The sequence below is a fragment of the Vulpes vulpes genome, chromosome 8, assembly GCF_048418805.1.
Source record: "Vulpes vulpes isolate BD-2025 chromosome 8, VulVul3, whole genome shotgun sequence".
In the NCBI taxonomy this organism is placed as follows: Eukaryota; Metazoa; Chordata; class Mammalia; order Carnivora; family Canidae; genus Vulpes; species Vulpes vulpes.
In genome coordinates, this window is record NC_132787.1 from 105,875,279 (window position 1) to 105,891,063 (window position 15,785).

Consider the following 15,785-nt stretch of genomic DNA (forward strand, 5'->3'; position numbering starts at 1 on the left):
TGTATTTTCCGTGGTAAATTTAACTCTGAATTGCTTAATACTTCATACAGAATTGATTCCTAGTTTTTTTTTTTTTTTGATTCCTAGTTTGATTTTGTTTTCATTTTAAATGGAATTCTTTCTTTACTTCAATTGATTTCCTCCCATAAAAGGAGTGAATTGATTTATATATGAAATAAGAAATATAAATGTTTCCATTTAAACGTATGGTATGATTTGGGCTCTCCTAATCCGTAATAAAGTTTATATTTTTATTATTTATGAGGCAATTACACAGAAAACACAGAATCAATATGTATTTGCTTTTTATTTTAGCAAGAAACAATGTTGTTTAAGAAAACAAAACCAAAATCTTCCCACCTATTATTACCATGTTTATATAATTTCTTATAAAAAAACGGAAACTTTGATATTGAAAACTAGGAATGGCATAAAATTAAGAGATTTTTCAGTTGAATACATTTAGCGTTATAGAAAAGTTTCCGTATTTCCTGGCGAGAAAGATGAAAACTGAGGTCAGAACTTTATTTTTCTTATGGCACATGTCACATTCTCATTTGTTTTATAATTGCCTGTTTATCTAATTTCTTCCTGTTATATTGTAAGCTGTTAAGGTCAGGGACTGTTTTGTCTTCCATCTTTATATCCTCTAGGGTACCCAGCACAGTGCCTTACATAGAGTCAGCTCAGTACATAGTTATTGTGTAATGTATTTAGAATGTGGAAAGAGAACCTAGAAAAGGAAGAAGTATACCCAAAGCAGAAGAGGAGAGTCAAAATCGAGATAAGGTTGTGCCATCAAAGCTATATGGAGAATATTGCGGGTCATTTTCATTTAGTGTTCTAGAGAGATCAGGGTCGATGAGCACTGAGAACTTGTTAACTTTTTGGGTCATTGTCTTCAAGAGAAGTGTTTGTAAAGTAAAAAGTAGGAGAACACAGTGCAGACCTAAGGTCTTTTTTTTTTTTTTTTTTTTGCCTGTTTGTACATGTTTTCATTAGTATTGGGTATGATTGCTAATGTGATTGGGGATTCTAATAAGGGAAGAAGGTAGCTTAATGTAGGAAGAATTGACAGGTGAGGAGGGAAGAAGAGGTTGTACTGGCAAAAGATGGATAGATGTGATATGAAGGACACTAAGGGAGAGAAGTATAGAATGAAGTTTAAGGGTTGGTTGGCAAAGGGCATGGGGTAGATGAGATTACTCCTGTTAGATGGGATATTAGTGTGGATTATGAAGCTTTCTAGACAAACGCAGAGGAAAATTGTACAGTAGAATTTAAATTAGTTGAGAAAAATGGAGGACATTGTGAACAATAAATATTTGGATGATGGATAGAGGTAGGTCCATGGCCCGGCAGGTGCTGTAAGGAGAAAGCCTGTTGCTTCTCCTTCCAGTGAGTTGAGGGGAGGGGAGAAGAATGACCTTCATTCTAGAGGGCTGTGGGAGAAATAATACCCAAGAAAAGCTAGGAAAGGAACTTTAAAAAAAATTACAGTGAAGAAAGAGATAAAAATTCAGATTTTATTCACCCTATATGAATAATATGAAAAGTTTAGATGTTTCATTATTTTACAGAAGATGAAAATTGTTACTTTGTAAATACTATATGTAAAGTATATGAAAGTTCAAATTTCCTATTTTCCAGAAAGGAGACACTCCTTTGCATATTGCTATTCGTGGGAGGAGTCGGAAACTGGCAGAACTTCTTCTAAGAAATCCCAAAGATGGAAGGTTACTTTATAGGCCCAACAAAGCAGGCGAGACTCCTTACAACATTGACTGTAGCCATCAAAAAAGTATTTTAACTCAAATATTTGGAGCCAGTAAGTATTGGGTTTTATTCCTGACTGCTTTTAAAAGATAAGCGTTACATGAAAAATTAAGAGACCAATTGCAGTTTTGCACTTATCACTTAACTGGAGATTATGGAAGTTGAGAAAGTTATTACTTTGCTGTGGAAAAATACTCCTTCCTGTCTAGAGCTCTTCTGCATTGTCCTGTAGCAATTATGTGAAGTACATTCAGAATTATCCATCAACTTTAAAGACCTCTAAAAATCTAGTCTGCTTTTCTAAAAATCTTTTCCCTCTTATTCTCCCAGGTATATTTTGCTTTTATCAAAATATGCTCCATTTTCTCTGTGGCCTGAGTCCTCTGAGAACTCAGTTCTCCATATTTGCTTGTTATGCCTGCCATAGGTCTGCCCTCTGTCCATGGAGGTTTCTTGTCCAAATCTTCTCTCTCCAAGGCTCCTGTCAGTTGTTCCCTTCTCGGTGAATTTTAACTGATCTGCCTAAACTGGACAAAATTTTTGCCTTGTTTGAATACTTAAGCAAGCACTTGTGTTTATATTTCTTTTTTTAATACTTGTTATACATGGCCTTTTATTTCTTTTAGAATTTTCTCCCTTCAGATTCCAAGTTCTTCACGACAGGGACTATTTCTTCTTTATGTCCTCTGTAACATCTAGCATAATTCTTTGAATATTGTACTCAAATAGTTTTTGTTTGAGAAGAATGTATATGAGTATGTAATCATATGTGGTGTTTTGAAATACGGAACACCTTTTTACTCAAATTACAAGAGATAGGTAGAATGCCACGACCTCTCAGTTGAGTTTCTTACTTACCAATTGTTTTTAAGTATGCTTCTATTGTATTATGAGTTCTTATAGTTTAAAATAATTTTTCTGATTATGATTATGCTATACACTCTTACATTTCAAAACTGAAGACACAAATATAATAGAAAGTGCAAATTTCCCATTGTCTCCTATCTCTTAATTCATAGCTGTTTGAATGACCCTGTAGGACTTTCTGTACATTTCTAAAAATGTTTTTAAATTAATTAATAATTAATTTGTTAAAAATTTAACAATAGGGTAATCCCATATTATAAAATTTTTTTTCTTTTTAAGATTTTATTTGTTTATTTGGCAGAGAGAACAAACAGGGGGAGCAAGCAGGGAGAGGGAGAGGGAGAAGCAGATTCCCTCCAGGGCAGGGAGCTCAATGTGGGGCTTGACCTCAGGACCCAAGGATCACAACGCAAGCCAAAGGCTGACACCCAACCCACTGAGCCACCCAGGTGCACCCTCCCCCCCATATTATAAAAGTTTTTAATAGCGAACTATGTTTAAAAGCTAGTGGTACAGTAAACATCTTTGTAATTGTATTCATTAACTATTGCTTTTAGGATTATTTCTTAGAATAAATGCCCAGAAGTAGAATAGGCAAGTCAGCGATGCTCACAGTTTTGGGAGACTTTCCATACAACTATAACAATTTCTTCTGTCTTGGACCATGTACTATAGTGTAGCTCCCCTAACCTTGTGAATACTAGAGAGCTCTAGCCTCCTTAATCTTTGCTAATCAGATCAATACGAGAAAAAAAATCTCACATAATTTGCATTATGAAGTTAATAGATTGTAATCTTTTCATATGTTCACAGGATATTTTTATTTTTGCCATTTTCCTGTTTGTATCCTTTGCCTATTTTCTCTTGAGTTTTGGTATTTTTTTAAAAATTGATTTTAAGTGTCTGTATGTTATGGATGTAGGTCCTGGGTCCATCCTATATGTTGCACCTCCCTCCCAGCTGCTGCTTTGTTTATGGTGATGGGTTTTTTATTCCCCATCTAAGAGTTAGGCAGTTTTGCAGTTTATTTGTTGGTCCTTTCCTGCAGTTCTGGCTTTAATATTATGTTGAGAAAGAAAGGCCTTTTATATCTGAGATTAAAAAATTTTTTCCCTTATATTTTCTTCTAGTGTTTTTATTATTTTTTACATTATTTTTTTAATGTTTCTGAAACTTTTTTTTTTTAAGGTATAAGATGTATAGAGTTTTCATTTCCTTTTTTTTTCAGATGAGTGGTTCGCTCCTCCCAGAATCACTTACTAATTCCTCCCTTGCCCACTGGTTTGAAATGCCACTTATGCTAATATCTTGTGCTGGTTGTATGATGTTTTAATTATTGTAATTTTATAGTATATTTTGGTTTTCCTCCAAAGACAACTAGTCTTTCTCTGGTAATCTTTTAAAATTTTTTCTTAGCTATTTTTATGTGTTCTTCTGCTTTTCAGTTTTTCAAAAATTCCCGTGGATTTTGTTTTTTGTTTTTTTTAAATTAATTTTTATTGGTGTTCAATTTACCAACATACAGAAAAACACCCAGTGCTCATCCCGTCAAGTGTCCGCCTCAGTGCCCGTCACCCATTCCCCTCCAACACCCGCCCTCCTCCCCTTCCACCACCCCTAGTTCGTTTCCCAGAGTTAGGAGTCTTTATGTTCTGTCTCCCTTCCTGATATTTCCCAACATTTCTTTTCCCTTCCTTTATATTCCCTTTCACTATTATTTATATTCCCCAAATGAATGAGAACATACACTGTTTGTCCTTCTCCGATTGACTTATTTCACTCAGCATAATACCCTCCAGTTCCATCCACGTTGAAGCAAATGGTGGGTATTTGTCGTTTCTAATTGCTGAGTAATATTCCATTGTATACATAAACCACATCTTCTTTATCCATTCATCTTTCGATGGACACCGAGGCTCCTTCCACAGTTTGGCTATTGTGGCCATTGCTGCTAGAAACATCGGGGTGCAGGTGTCCCGACGTTTCATTGCATCTGAATCTTTGGGGTAAATCCCCAACAGTGCAATTGCTGGGTCGTAGGGTAGGTCTATTTTTAACTCTTTGAGGAACCTCCACACAGTTTTCCAGAGTGGCTGCACCAGTTCACATTCCCACCAACAGTGTAAGAGGGTTCCCCTTTCTCCTCATCCTCTCCAACATTTGTTGTTTCCTGCCTTGTTAATTTTCCCCATTCTCACTGGTGTGAGGTGGTATCTCATTGTGGTTTTGATTTGTATTTCCCTGATGGCAAGTGATGCAGAGCATTTTCTCATGTGCATGTTGGCCATGTCCATGTCTTCCTCTGTGAGATTTCTCTTCATGTCTTTTGCCCATTTCATGATTGGATTGTTTGTTTCTTGGGTGTTGAGTTTAATAAGTTCTTTATAGATCTTGGAAACTAGCCCTTTATCTGATATGTCATTTGTAAATACCTTCTCCCATTCTGTAGGTTGTCTTTTAGTTTTGTTGACTGTATCCTTTGCTGTGCAAAAGCTTCTTATCTTGATGAAGTCCCAATAGTTCATTTTTGCTTTTGTTTCTTTTGCCTTTGTGGATGTATCTTGCAAGAAGTTACTGTGGCCAAGTTCAAAAAGGATGTTGCCTGTGTTCTCTTCTATGATTTTGATGGACTCTTGTCTCACATTTAGATCTCTCATCCATTTTGAGTTTATCTTTGTGTATGGTGCAAGAGAGTGGTCCAGTTTCATTCCTCTGCATGTGGATGTCCAATTTTCCCAACACCATTTATTGAAGAGACTGTCTTTTTTCCAATGGATAGTCTTTCCTCCTTTATCGAATATTAGATGACCATACATTTCAGGGTCCACTTCTGGGTTCTCTATTCTCTTCCATTGATCTGTGTGTCTGTTTTTGTGCCAGTACCATCAAGACAGTGGTCTTGATGACCACAGCTTTGTAGTACAACCTGAAATCTGGCATTGTGATGCCCCCAGCTATGGTTTTCTTTTTTAAAATTCCCCTGGCTATTCGGGGTCTTTTCTGATTCCACACAAATCTTAAAATAATTTGTTCTAACTCTCTGAAGAAAGCCCATGGTATTTTGATAGGGATTGCATTAAACGTGTAAATTGCCCTGGGTAACATTGACATTTTTACAATATTAATTCTGCCAGGGATCCCTGGGTGGCGCAGTGGTTTAGCGCCTGCCTTTGGCCCAGGGCGCGATCCTGGAGACCCAGGATCGAGTCCCACGTCAGGCTCCCGGTGCGTGGAGCCTGCTTCTCCCTCTGCCTGTGTCTCTGCCTCTCTCTCTCTCTCTCTCTGTGGCTATCATAAATAAATAAAAATTAAAAAAAAAAAGGAAAAAAAAATTAATTCTGCCAATCCATGAGCATGGAATATTTTTCCATCTCTTTGTGTCTTCCTCAATTTCTTTCAGAAGTGTTCTATAGTTTTTAGGGTATAGATCTTTTACCTCTTTGGTTAGGTTTATTTGTAGGTATCTTATGCTTTTGGGTGCAATTGTAAATGGGATTGACTCCTTAATTTCTCTTTCTTCAGTCTCATTGTTAGTGTATAGAAATGCCATTGATTTCTGGGCATTGATTTTGTATCCTGCCACGCTACCAAATTGCTGTATGAGTTCTAGCAATCTTGGGGTGGAGGCTTTTGGGTTTTCTATGTAGAGTATCATGTCATCGGCGAAGAGGGAGAGTTTGACTTCTTCTTTGCCAATTTGAATGCCTTTAATGTCTTTTTGTTGTCTGATTGCTGAGGCGAGGACTTCCAGAACTATGTTGAACGGCAGTGGTGAGAGTGGACATCCCTGTCTTGTTCCTGATCTTAGGGGAAAGGCTCCCAGTGCTTCCCCATTGAGAATGATATTTGCTGTGGGCTTTTTGTAGATGGCTTTTAAGATGTCAAGGAAAGTTCCCTCTATCCCAACACTCTGAAGGGTTTTGATCAGGAATGGATGCTGTATTTTGTCAAATGCTTTCTCTGCATCTAATGAGAGTATCATATGGTTCTTGTTTTTTCTCTTGCTGATATGATGAATCACATTGATGGTTTTACGAGTGTTGAACCAGCCTTGTGTCCCGGGGATAAATCCTACTTGGTCATGGTGAATAATTTTCTTAATGTGTTGTTGGATCCTATTGGCTAGTATCTTGTTGAGAGTTTTTGCATCCATGTTCATCAGGGATATTGGTCTGTAATTCTCCTTTTTGATGGGATCTTTGTCTGGTTTCGGAATTAAGGTGATGCTGGCCTCATAGAACGAATTTGGAAGTACTCCATCTCTTTCTATCTTTCCAAACAGCTTTAGTAGAATAGGTATGATTTCTTCTTTAAACGTTTGATAGAATTCCCCTTCCCCGTGGATTTTGATTGGAGTTGTCTTAAAGTGTAATTTAATTTGTTGAGAATTGCTTTCTTGAAGTCATTGAACCTTTCTGCCTGGAGCCATATAATGTCTCTTTTTCTTTGATTACTGTATTTAATTTTCAGTAACATTTAATAGCTTTCTTTATATAGGTATTACACATTAAATTTATTCCTATGTACTAGTTTGTATATTAATTATATTTTATTGATTCTACAATGTACATTATTTCACATTTTAACATCTCTGAAATTGGAACGTGTCTTTTAATTGATGGGTAAGAGCATTGTGTCACAATTTGGCAACATATTTTTTTTCTTTCTTAGTTATACATAATAGTGTTTCTTACAATAAGTAGGTATCTTAAGTTCAGTGAAATATGGTGTTCAAGAATCTTTTAATCTATTTTTATACAGTTCTAACCATTTAACATAAGGGTTTTTTTCTAATTAAATAAACAGTTGATAATTGAGAATTGATGTTCTTTCTAGTGGTAATGTCTCTTTTTAATGTAAGGATATGGTGTGTTTATAATTACAGGACACTTGTCTCCCACTGAAACAGACGGTGACATGCTTGGTTATGATTTGTATAGCAGTGCCCTGGCAGACATTCTCAGCGAGCCTACCATGCAGCCACCCATTTGTGTGGGGCTGTATGCACAGTGGGGAAGTGGGAAATCCTTCTTACTCAAGAAACTAGAAGGTAAAGGGCATGTGTGTAAAAAGTCTCTATGAATAACGAGGCTCCTCTGTGGTTTTTTTTTCTGAAGTAATGCAAAATTGATTTTCATGTATGGGTATGTGTGTTGCACGGTTTACTAACTGAATGTGTTACTCCTTCCACAATCATTTGAGTTCTCTTCCTAAAACAAAGATTCAGTTGTATTGTAACATTCCTAAGACACCTTGGTAGCAGATGGGCTCCACACCCAACATAGACTTGAACCCAAGATCAGGAGTTACACATGTTCCACTAACTGAGCCAGCCAGGTGCTCCTGTATATGCTGTTTATAATCGTCATATCCAGAGCCCTTCCTAAACTTGTCACTTTGCGTGGCATACCTACCAGCACTGCCTCACGTGTATGCTTTGTGCTGCACTCCCAGAGGGCTGTTGGTTCTTGCAAGAACACACTAGATACTTTTCCTAAGTTGCTACCTTTGTTAGGAACTTTCTAGATGGCTCCTCCCACCACCCCTTTGATTGGCAAAATCTTACTCCTTCAAGGATAGGTTTCTTCAATGATAGGTATTGCCTGTAAAATTTTTATCAAGTTTTGTAGAAAGGATGACTTGTTCAGGGCTCGTTTGGGCTCCTCACACAACATAGCTTTAAGAGCAGTGATTCTAAAATGTGATTGGAGGGAAAACGGGTGAGGAGGGGTGCCACAGAGGAACGGTGGTGGTCTGTAGCATGAAGACATAAAGCAAAGTAATGTTTTCCCATTTTGTATGTGGAAAAGTACCTTGTTGCTTATATAATATAAACCACAAAAAAAAATCTTGACAAATGGGAATATATGACAAAGGATTTGTGCATCCTCAGTATGAAGCAAGAAAGTGGGTGAAACAAGAGTGGGTATACCCCTAGGGAATGAGGTTTGGATGTTTCTCTAAAGAGAACATTGGCTGGCATGGTTAAGTAGCAACATTCTATTTAGGGACTTAGTGCCCAATAAATGTTTATATTGAAAATTTTTAATTGAGTTAGAAGTTGTATTTCTTAAAAACTTGAGAGAAAAAACCAGAACTACACCTGAAACTAGTATTACAGTACATTAACTAACTGGAATTCAAATAAACACTCGGAGGGCAGGGAAAAGAAGTTGTATTTTTTAAAATAAGATTAAAGTTTTCCTGTTTCTCTTTCAGATGAAATGAAGACTTTTGCAGGACAACAGATTGAACCTCTTTTTCAGTTTTCCTGGCTTATAGTATTTCTGACCTTGCTACTTTGTGGAGGGCTTGGTTTGTTGTTTGCTTTTACAGTGGACCTGAATCTTGGAATAGCAGTATCATTGAGCTTCTTGGCTCTCTTATATGTATTTTTTAGTAAGTTTTTGCTTTTTATTTTTTTCAAAAAATAGAGACAATGTTAAGACTCTTTGTTTTATTTAAAATATTATCTTAATATTTTATATTTATGTATGTATATTTGTAAAATATAAAACATCTGTATCTCTCCTGAGGTTGATTTTCTTAAGTAATTAGTGATTTTCATAATTAATAAAGATTTTTCATATCTTTTTGCTATTTTATAAGTTGGCCTAAAGAGACATTGTCTACAATCTGGTTGTAGTAGCTTTAAACACTGATGTATTGCTCCTTAATACTGAAGGAGAACTCTAATTTATTATACTGACTTTTTAATATGTTAATGATTTATTATTTTTAAGTCTTTTTAAAAAATAAGTCTTTAGAGCCATCAATGGCATTCTCTTGGGCATTTTGATCATTCCTATCATCTTTATTTCATCTAAAAGCAAAGTAAAAAAATCCATTACAGTCCTGTTCTTAGGGGATAGCATTAGTCGTAGCAAAGGAAATAGATTCACTATCGGAGGAACTGGTCAAACTTCCATAGGTGCAAAAAAGTGATGGAACCCCAAATCATTTACATTTGAGTCTGAACTAAGTGATATGCTTCTGTTTAAGGCTTTATCTTTCTTTCTTTCTTTTTTTTATAATTTTATTTATTTATTCATAGACACAGAGAGAGAGAGAGGCAGAGACACAGGCAGAGGGAGAAGCAGGCTCCATGCAGGGAGCCCAATGTGGGACTCGATCCCGGGTCTCCAGGATCACACCCCAGGCTGCAGGCAGCGCCAAACCGCTGTGCCACCAGGGCTGCCCAGGCTTTATCTTTCTGATTATGTTTCTTACATTATATTTTAGTTTACTTTCTGTTTTTCATATACCTTTTCTGTGTTGGTTAATTAGTTGAGTTCTTTGAGAAGTAGTTAGGGACCAGGGAAAGTCATGTAAACCTATCTTTCCTTACTTGATATTTGACAATGTGAGAAAAGAGGCTACTTGAGTAATGATTGCTTTGAGTAATTTTTTTAAACGGTGCATTTCAGTTGTCATTTACTTTGGTGGACGAAGGGAAGGAGAGAGTTGGAATTGGGCCTGGGTCCTCAGCACTAGATTGGCAAGACATATTGGATATTTGGAACTTCTCCTCAAATTGATGTTTGTGAATCCACCTGAACTGCCAGAACAAACCACTAAAGCTTTACCTGTGAGGTGAGTTGGTCCCTTATGACAAAGTAGTTTTTAATAAGGTGAAGCAAAAATAAACTTATAAGGTGTCATTTCTCAGTATACGTTCCAAAAAAACATTGATTTCTGGAACTTTATATATGAGAACTAAAACAATGTGTCCTGGTAAAAGTTTGAGAAGCACTTCATATTGTATCTTCTTCTTCCTCTTGTACATAAAAAGATCAGAGACACCTGTGGTTAACTTTGATTTATCAAATTTGATCTGAGCATTAACTTCTTGCTCCTTCCCCTGCCCCACTCATGACATCTTTTCTATCCTATGGGAATACTTTGAAGAGAGCACAGGACCCAGGATGCAGTCCTGGCATCCCCTTGCATTAGTGTGTAACCTTGGCAAATGAGCTCGCTCTCTGAGCCACTCTTTCCTCGCTTGTGGAAATAAATTGACTTGCCTCTCTAAAATTGGTATTAATGTCATATAGGAAATGTAGGAGAAAACAGTTTAGAAAAGGTGAAAAACATGTATGTCAAGAAAAAAGGAAAGGTAGAGGGCTCCAGAGGAATGCCAAGTGAAAAACCAAAAAAAGTAGAGAATTGAAAGCAAAAGGAATTCAATAGAAATGAGCAGAATAGTCAAATATGTACTAAATGATTAAGAATCATAAAATTATAAGATGTGTAACTTAAAATGAAAATAAATAGGCTAAACCAGATGAAACAGCAAAACTATGAATATAAGAGATAAAGATAAAAACTTGTGTAATTAGCATATATGATTAAGCATTAGGAGAAGGATTTACAAATGAAAAGGTTAGAAAACATAGAGAGTAGAATAAAATAATTGGAAATATTTTTACAGAAAATATATTTTAAATTAATAAGATGGTATTTTAAAAAACAATTAAAATAATATAAGCCAAAGCCAAGATCACACAAGAGAGTATCGTGTAATCCTAGGTTGTATTTTGAAAGCAGCTCTTATCTTTTGGATTGAGATGAGCATTTAGTTTAGGAATTGAAGGGGAGAAAGGAGCAAATGCAGAAATCCTATCCACTCAGAAGATCAGCATACAAATTATTCAGTTAGCTCAAAGAACAACAGTGAAAATCTTTGACACCTCATTTTTAAATCCTTGGTAAATGTGTAAGCTATAAATCAAACATTCTAAAAACTTGAGTTTTGCAGTGGCCTTAAATTCTTTTTTTTTTTTTTTTTTAAGATTTTATTTATTTATTCATAGAGATGCAGAGAGAGAGAGGCAGAGACACAGGCAGAGGGAGAAGCAGGCTCCATGCAGAGAGCCTGACGTGGGACTCGATCCTGGGACTCCAAGATCATGCCCTGGGCTGCAGGCGGCGCTAAACCGCTGTGCCACCAGGGCTGCCCGTGGCCTTAAATTCTTAATGACTGGAGTAGTCTGTCAGCCTTCTGGTCTCTCTGTCGCTGCCTCACACATGTTCTCTGTGCGCCCCATTCAGGCTCTGCACCTGTGGCTGTGCTGGGGTCCCAGGCCCTGTGCTGGGGGTTCTGAGGCCTGGCCTGAGCTCTGCTGCCACTTGTTACCCCACTATCCTTAGAATTAGTTAACTTCATGCAGCTCTGCTGCCTTTCTTTTGGTTATTGCCTTTTTCTAAGACAAATATGTACAATGTTAGAAGTAAAAGGAACCCAATGACAAGTTCTTTTCCCTCCTTGGAACTGTAACGATGATGTTTTAAAAGAGACATTAAGAAAATGTAGGGTAGGTGATACAGAGATGACAGTATGTGGAAATTCTTTCTTTAGATAACTGAGTAATGTTTCATTCCCCTTTCCCCCTAGGTTTTTGTTTACAGATTACAACAGGCTGTCCAGTGTTGGTGGAGAAACATCGATGGCTGAAATGATTGCAACTCTCTCGGATGCTTGTGAGAGAGAATTTGGCTTTTTGGCAACCAGGCTCTTTCGTGTATTTAAGACTGAAGATACTCAAGGTAGGACTTCCTTCCTTCTCCTTCTTTGTTTGTGCATGTAGGGGATGAGGATGGGATGAATGTTCAGTGCATTTCTGTGAAAACACAAATCAAACATCAGAAATTCATATGCTATGACTGTCATGGTTAGGATCTTCTAGATACTTGGGCTGTAAGTAATTGGTAAAACCATTTGTTGTCTTATAGGCAAAAAGAAATGGAAAAAAACGTGCTGCCTGCCATCTTTTGTCATCTTCCTTTTTATCTTTGGCTGCATTATTGCGGGAATTACCCTCCTGGCTATCTTTAGAGTTGACCCAAAACATCTGACAGTGAATGCTGTCCTCATATCAATTGCGTCAATAGTGGGATTAGCCTTTGTGCTGAACTGTCGTACGTGGTGGCAAGTACTAGACTCTCTCTTGAATTCTCAAAGGAAACGCCTCCATAATGCTGCTTCCAAACTGCACAAACTGAAAAGTGAAGGATTTATGAAGGTAAGTACTCATTGACCATTAGAAAGTAATTGTAATATGAGTATGCTACCATGACCTTGATATGGGACATTAGGGCGTGGACTCTCAAAATGTTGCAGTGTTTTTTAGTTTTATTCCAGATTTGCCCTGTGGAAATGTACATATGAAGTGGGAAAAATTAAAAACAGGTTTTTATCAAATAGACTTTTTTATAAGGTACTTCTAGCAGTTAGCAGATCGCTCCACAGGTCACTACCTACCTAATAGTAATGGGTTTCCTGCCTAATGATACGGGCTCCTCTAGAAACTGATAGAGGAAGCAGATTAAACCACCAAAACATGTAAAATAGGACCATACTTTAGAATCAAAAGGGACTTCATTATAATATCTGGGGCCCCTTTCTTTGATCAAGGTCACATGCTATCAGGAACCAACTGTAGTGTGGTGTTTAGATCATTTGAATTTGCTTTCAATTCCTAGTCTTTTGCCTTTCAGAGCATTTGATCTTGGCAAATAAGTCAGTTAGCCCAGTTTGTCCTTTTAAAATGGATATGTAGCTACCTTATTTTAAGGGTAAAATGCTCTGATTTATATAAAGTCACTTTATAAATTGTGAAGCACTCACTGCAGTTTTAAGTGGAACCACAACTGGCAGTGAGACTTAGGATTTTTCTTCCTATTAGATGAGTTTCTGTCAGGCTTTTAAAGAAATGTGCTTAAATTTCATATATCTTCAGTGCTTCTGTCCTTTTTTTTGTGTAGGTTCTTAAGTGTGAAGTGGAATTGATGGCCAGGATGGCAAAAACCATTGACAGCTTCACTCAGAATCAGACAAGGCTGGTGGTTATCATTGATGGATTAGATGCCTGCGAGCAGGACAAAGTACTGCAGATGCTGGACACTGTAGGTCTTAGCCCTGTTGAAACTTATATTGTCACATGTGGCAGCTGAGAGGAATGACTTCATGAATTTCTCGAATGCAATTTGAATAGTACTTTTTCTTTTGTAAAACCAACCTTTTTTTTTTTTTTTTTTTTAGTGCAGAAGCATAGCAAGAGTAAATGTCTCCTCACAGACAGATTCAAACAATTTTAGCTCAATGGCTATGAGAAAATGAGAGAGTAGCTCTGAAGACCATAGTGTGACTCCAGCTCTCCTTTGCACGTAGTTGTGGTTAGAGTCAGAGGCAACAGTAGGGAACTTGCAAAATCTGTAGGTTTTGTTTAAGTAGGGATAAGTCAGTGGCTCTCTGTAAGGTATGTTACAGCAATAGTGTGTAGCTGTGGGTAGAAACCAGTCTGTCCAGCACCTCATGTAGGTTCACAAATATTTCTGTGTATTGATCTTTCCTTTTATGTAGACCATAAATATCTAAAATAGGATAGACCTAATCGTTTTCTTTGGAGGTTTTATCACTGTCAGGTGGTGAAAAATTGTCAGATGGTGAAAAACCAGATTGAAGCTTAAATGAAATTTGTTTTCATGTGAAATAATATTTTGAAAAAAAAAATTTGAAAAAATATAGTCACCAAAGGGTAATACAGATTTGGAAGAGACTTATTGTTACTTTGGATATTTTTAAATTTATATCATAAATACACATTTCTTCTACCACAGGTCCGAGTTCTGTTTTCAAAAGGCCCATTCATTGCCATTTTTGCAAGTGATCCACATATTATTATAAAGGCAATTAACCAGAACCTCAACAGCGTGCTTCGTGACTCAAATATAAATGGACATGACTATATGCGCAATATAGTTCATTTACCTGTTTTCCTTAATAGTCGTGGACTAAGCAATGCAAGAAAATTTCTTGTGACTTCAACAACAAATGGGGACATTCCCTGCACAGATACTACAGGTAAAGATCCAGTCCTCAGCTGCTTCAGGTTTGAAGTAGTCCGTGTATTTTATGGTGGCTTACCTTTTACCTTGAAAAATACTATTGGTGTTTCTCTTAAATATCGTGTACAACGAAAAAAACATCATGTACAATGGAATTTTAATACAAATGGTGCTCTCTCTGCAAATTCTTTAAGGGATACAGGAAGATGCTGACAGAAGAGTTTCACAGAACAGCCTTGGAGAGATGACTAAGCTTGGTAGCAAGACAGCCCTTAATAGACGGGTAAGATGCCACCTTGTCTTGAGCCACGTGTTTGTATTGCTGTTGTTTGAATAAAGTAAAGGTGATGCTACTGTAAATACTGAATTAAGTTCATCAAATAAATTTTATTATTGAATTTCCTTTTGGTTTCAGGTGGCTTTTTAGGAAATTTATGAGCCTAGAGCTTGTAGGAGCTGTGGATTGTGTGGTAGTGCCCATTCTGTCCTAACCTGTTCCCAGGTGCCCGTCCTCAGACCAGCTGAATGAGAATCTCTGGGACTGAGATTTTAAAGCTCTCCAGATGATATCATCCAGGGTTGAGAACCCCTGTATTCATTCTAGGCCAGGTTGTACCCGTTCTGGATGCCTGTTGCCACCAGAGCTGTATAGGACAACAAGGCTTGTAAGAGAAGAGCTTCATGCTCTTCCTGCTGGCCTTCCTCCTGCCCTGATGACTGTGAGGTGTGGCCTTTTCTTTTACACCCACATAGTGATGTTGTGTCCTACCCAGTCACCTTGGGTTTCTCTTGTAATGCTTGTGCTTTCCCTGTCTTACCCTATTCCTAGAACTCTCTTTTGTGTAGATTGAGGGAATATTACAAGACAGGAAGATGTCCACTTGCAGGTAAGTTACAGTGATTGGGCTGGCAGTAGCACTGTTTTCTTTTTCCTAATTTGCTACCATTAAATTTGGGACATTTTATATAAAAAATGTGTCTTCAATGACATTGTGATTTTATGTTTCTATCCTATACAAGTATGAGTGCAAAATTAATGTACGATATTTGGTAGTACTAAATTAAGAAGAGGGTATAATTTCACATTTTGAATTTGTCTTCTGGGAGTCTGGCCATTTGGGCTCCCTGTGGTTGCATATACCATGACTTCAGATGACAAGTCACCTTTTTTGTGCCTGGTTCTTCCTGCCATTACAAGGGATTCTCTACCCTACTCTGACCACTAGAGTGCCTTTATTTCTCATGCAGATGTGGGAGTAGTTGTCACACATTTAAAAATAACCTAAACATCAAAA

General features: G+C 37.1%; 1 protein-coding gene across 50 annotated transcripts in view; it reads left to right on the forward strand.

Annotated features, from left to right (window-relative positions):
* The window catches only part of KIDINS220 (kinase D interacting substrate 220), a 107,814-nt gene that overhangs the window by 31,466 nt on the left and 60,563 nt on the right, over positions 1-15,785 (forward strand). For all 50 annotated transcript variants that reach the window (XM_072767790.1, XM_072767791.1, XM_026009160.2 and 47 more), the window contains exons 12-20: positions 1,651-1,828; positions 7,529-7,693; positions 8,863-9,042; positions 10,071-10,236; positions 12,038-12,189; positions 12,376-12,665; positions 13,408-13,548; positions 14,263-14,506; positions 14,685-14,773. In XM_072767790.1, coding sequence (XP_072623891.1) covers positions 1,651-1,828; positions 7,529-7,693; positions 8,863-9,042; positions 10,071-10,236; positions 12,038-12,189; positions 12,376-12,665; positions 13,408-13,548; positions 14,263-14,506; positions 14,685-14,773 — 1,605 coding nt within the window. The remainder of the gene's footprint in view (positions 1-1,650; positions 1,829-7,528; positions 7,694-8,862; positions 9,043-10,070; positions 10,237-12,037; positions 12,190-12,375; positions 12,666-13,407; positions 13,549-14,262; positions 14,507-14,684; positions 14,774-15,785) is intronic.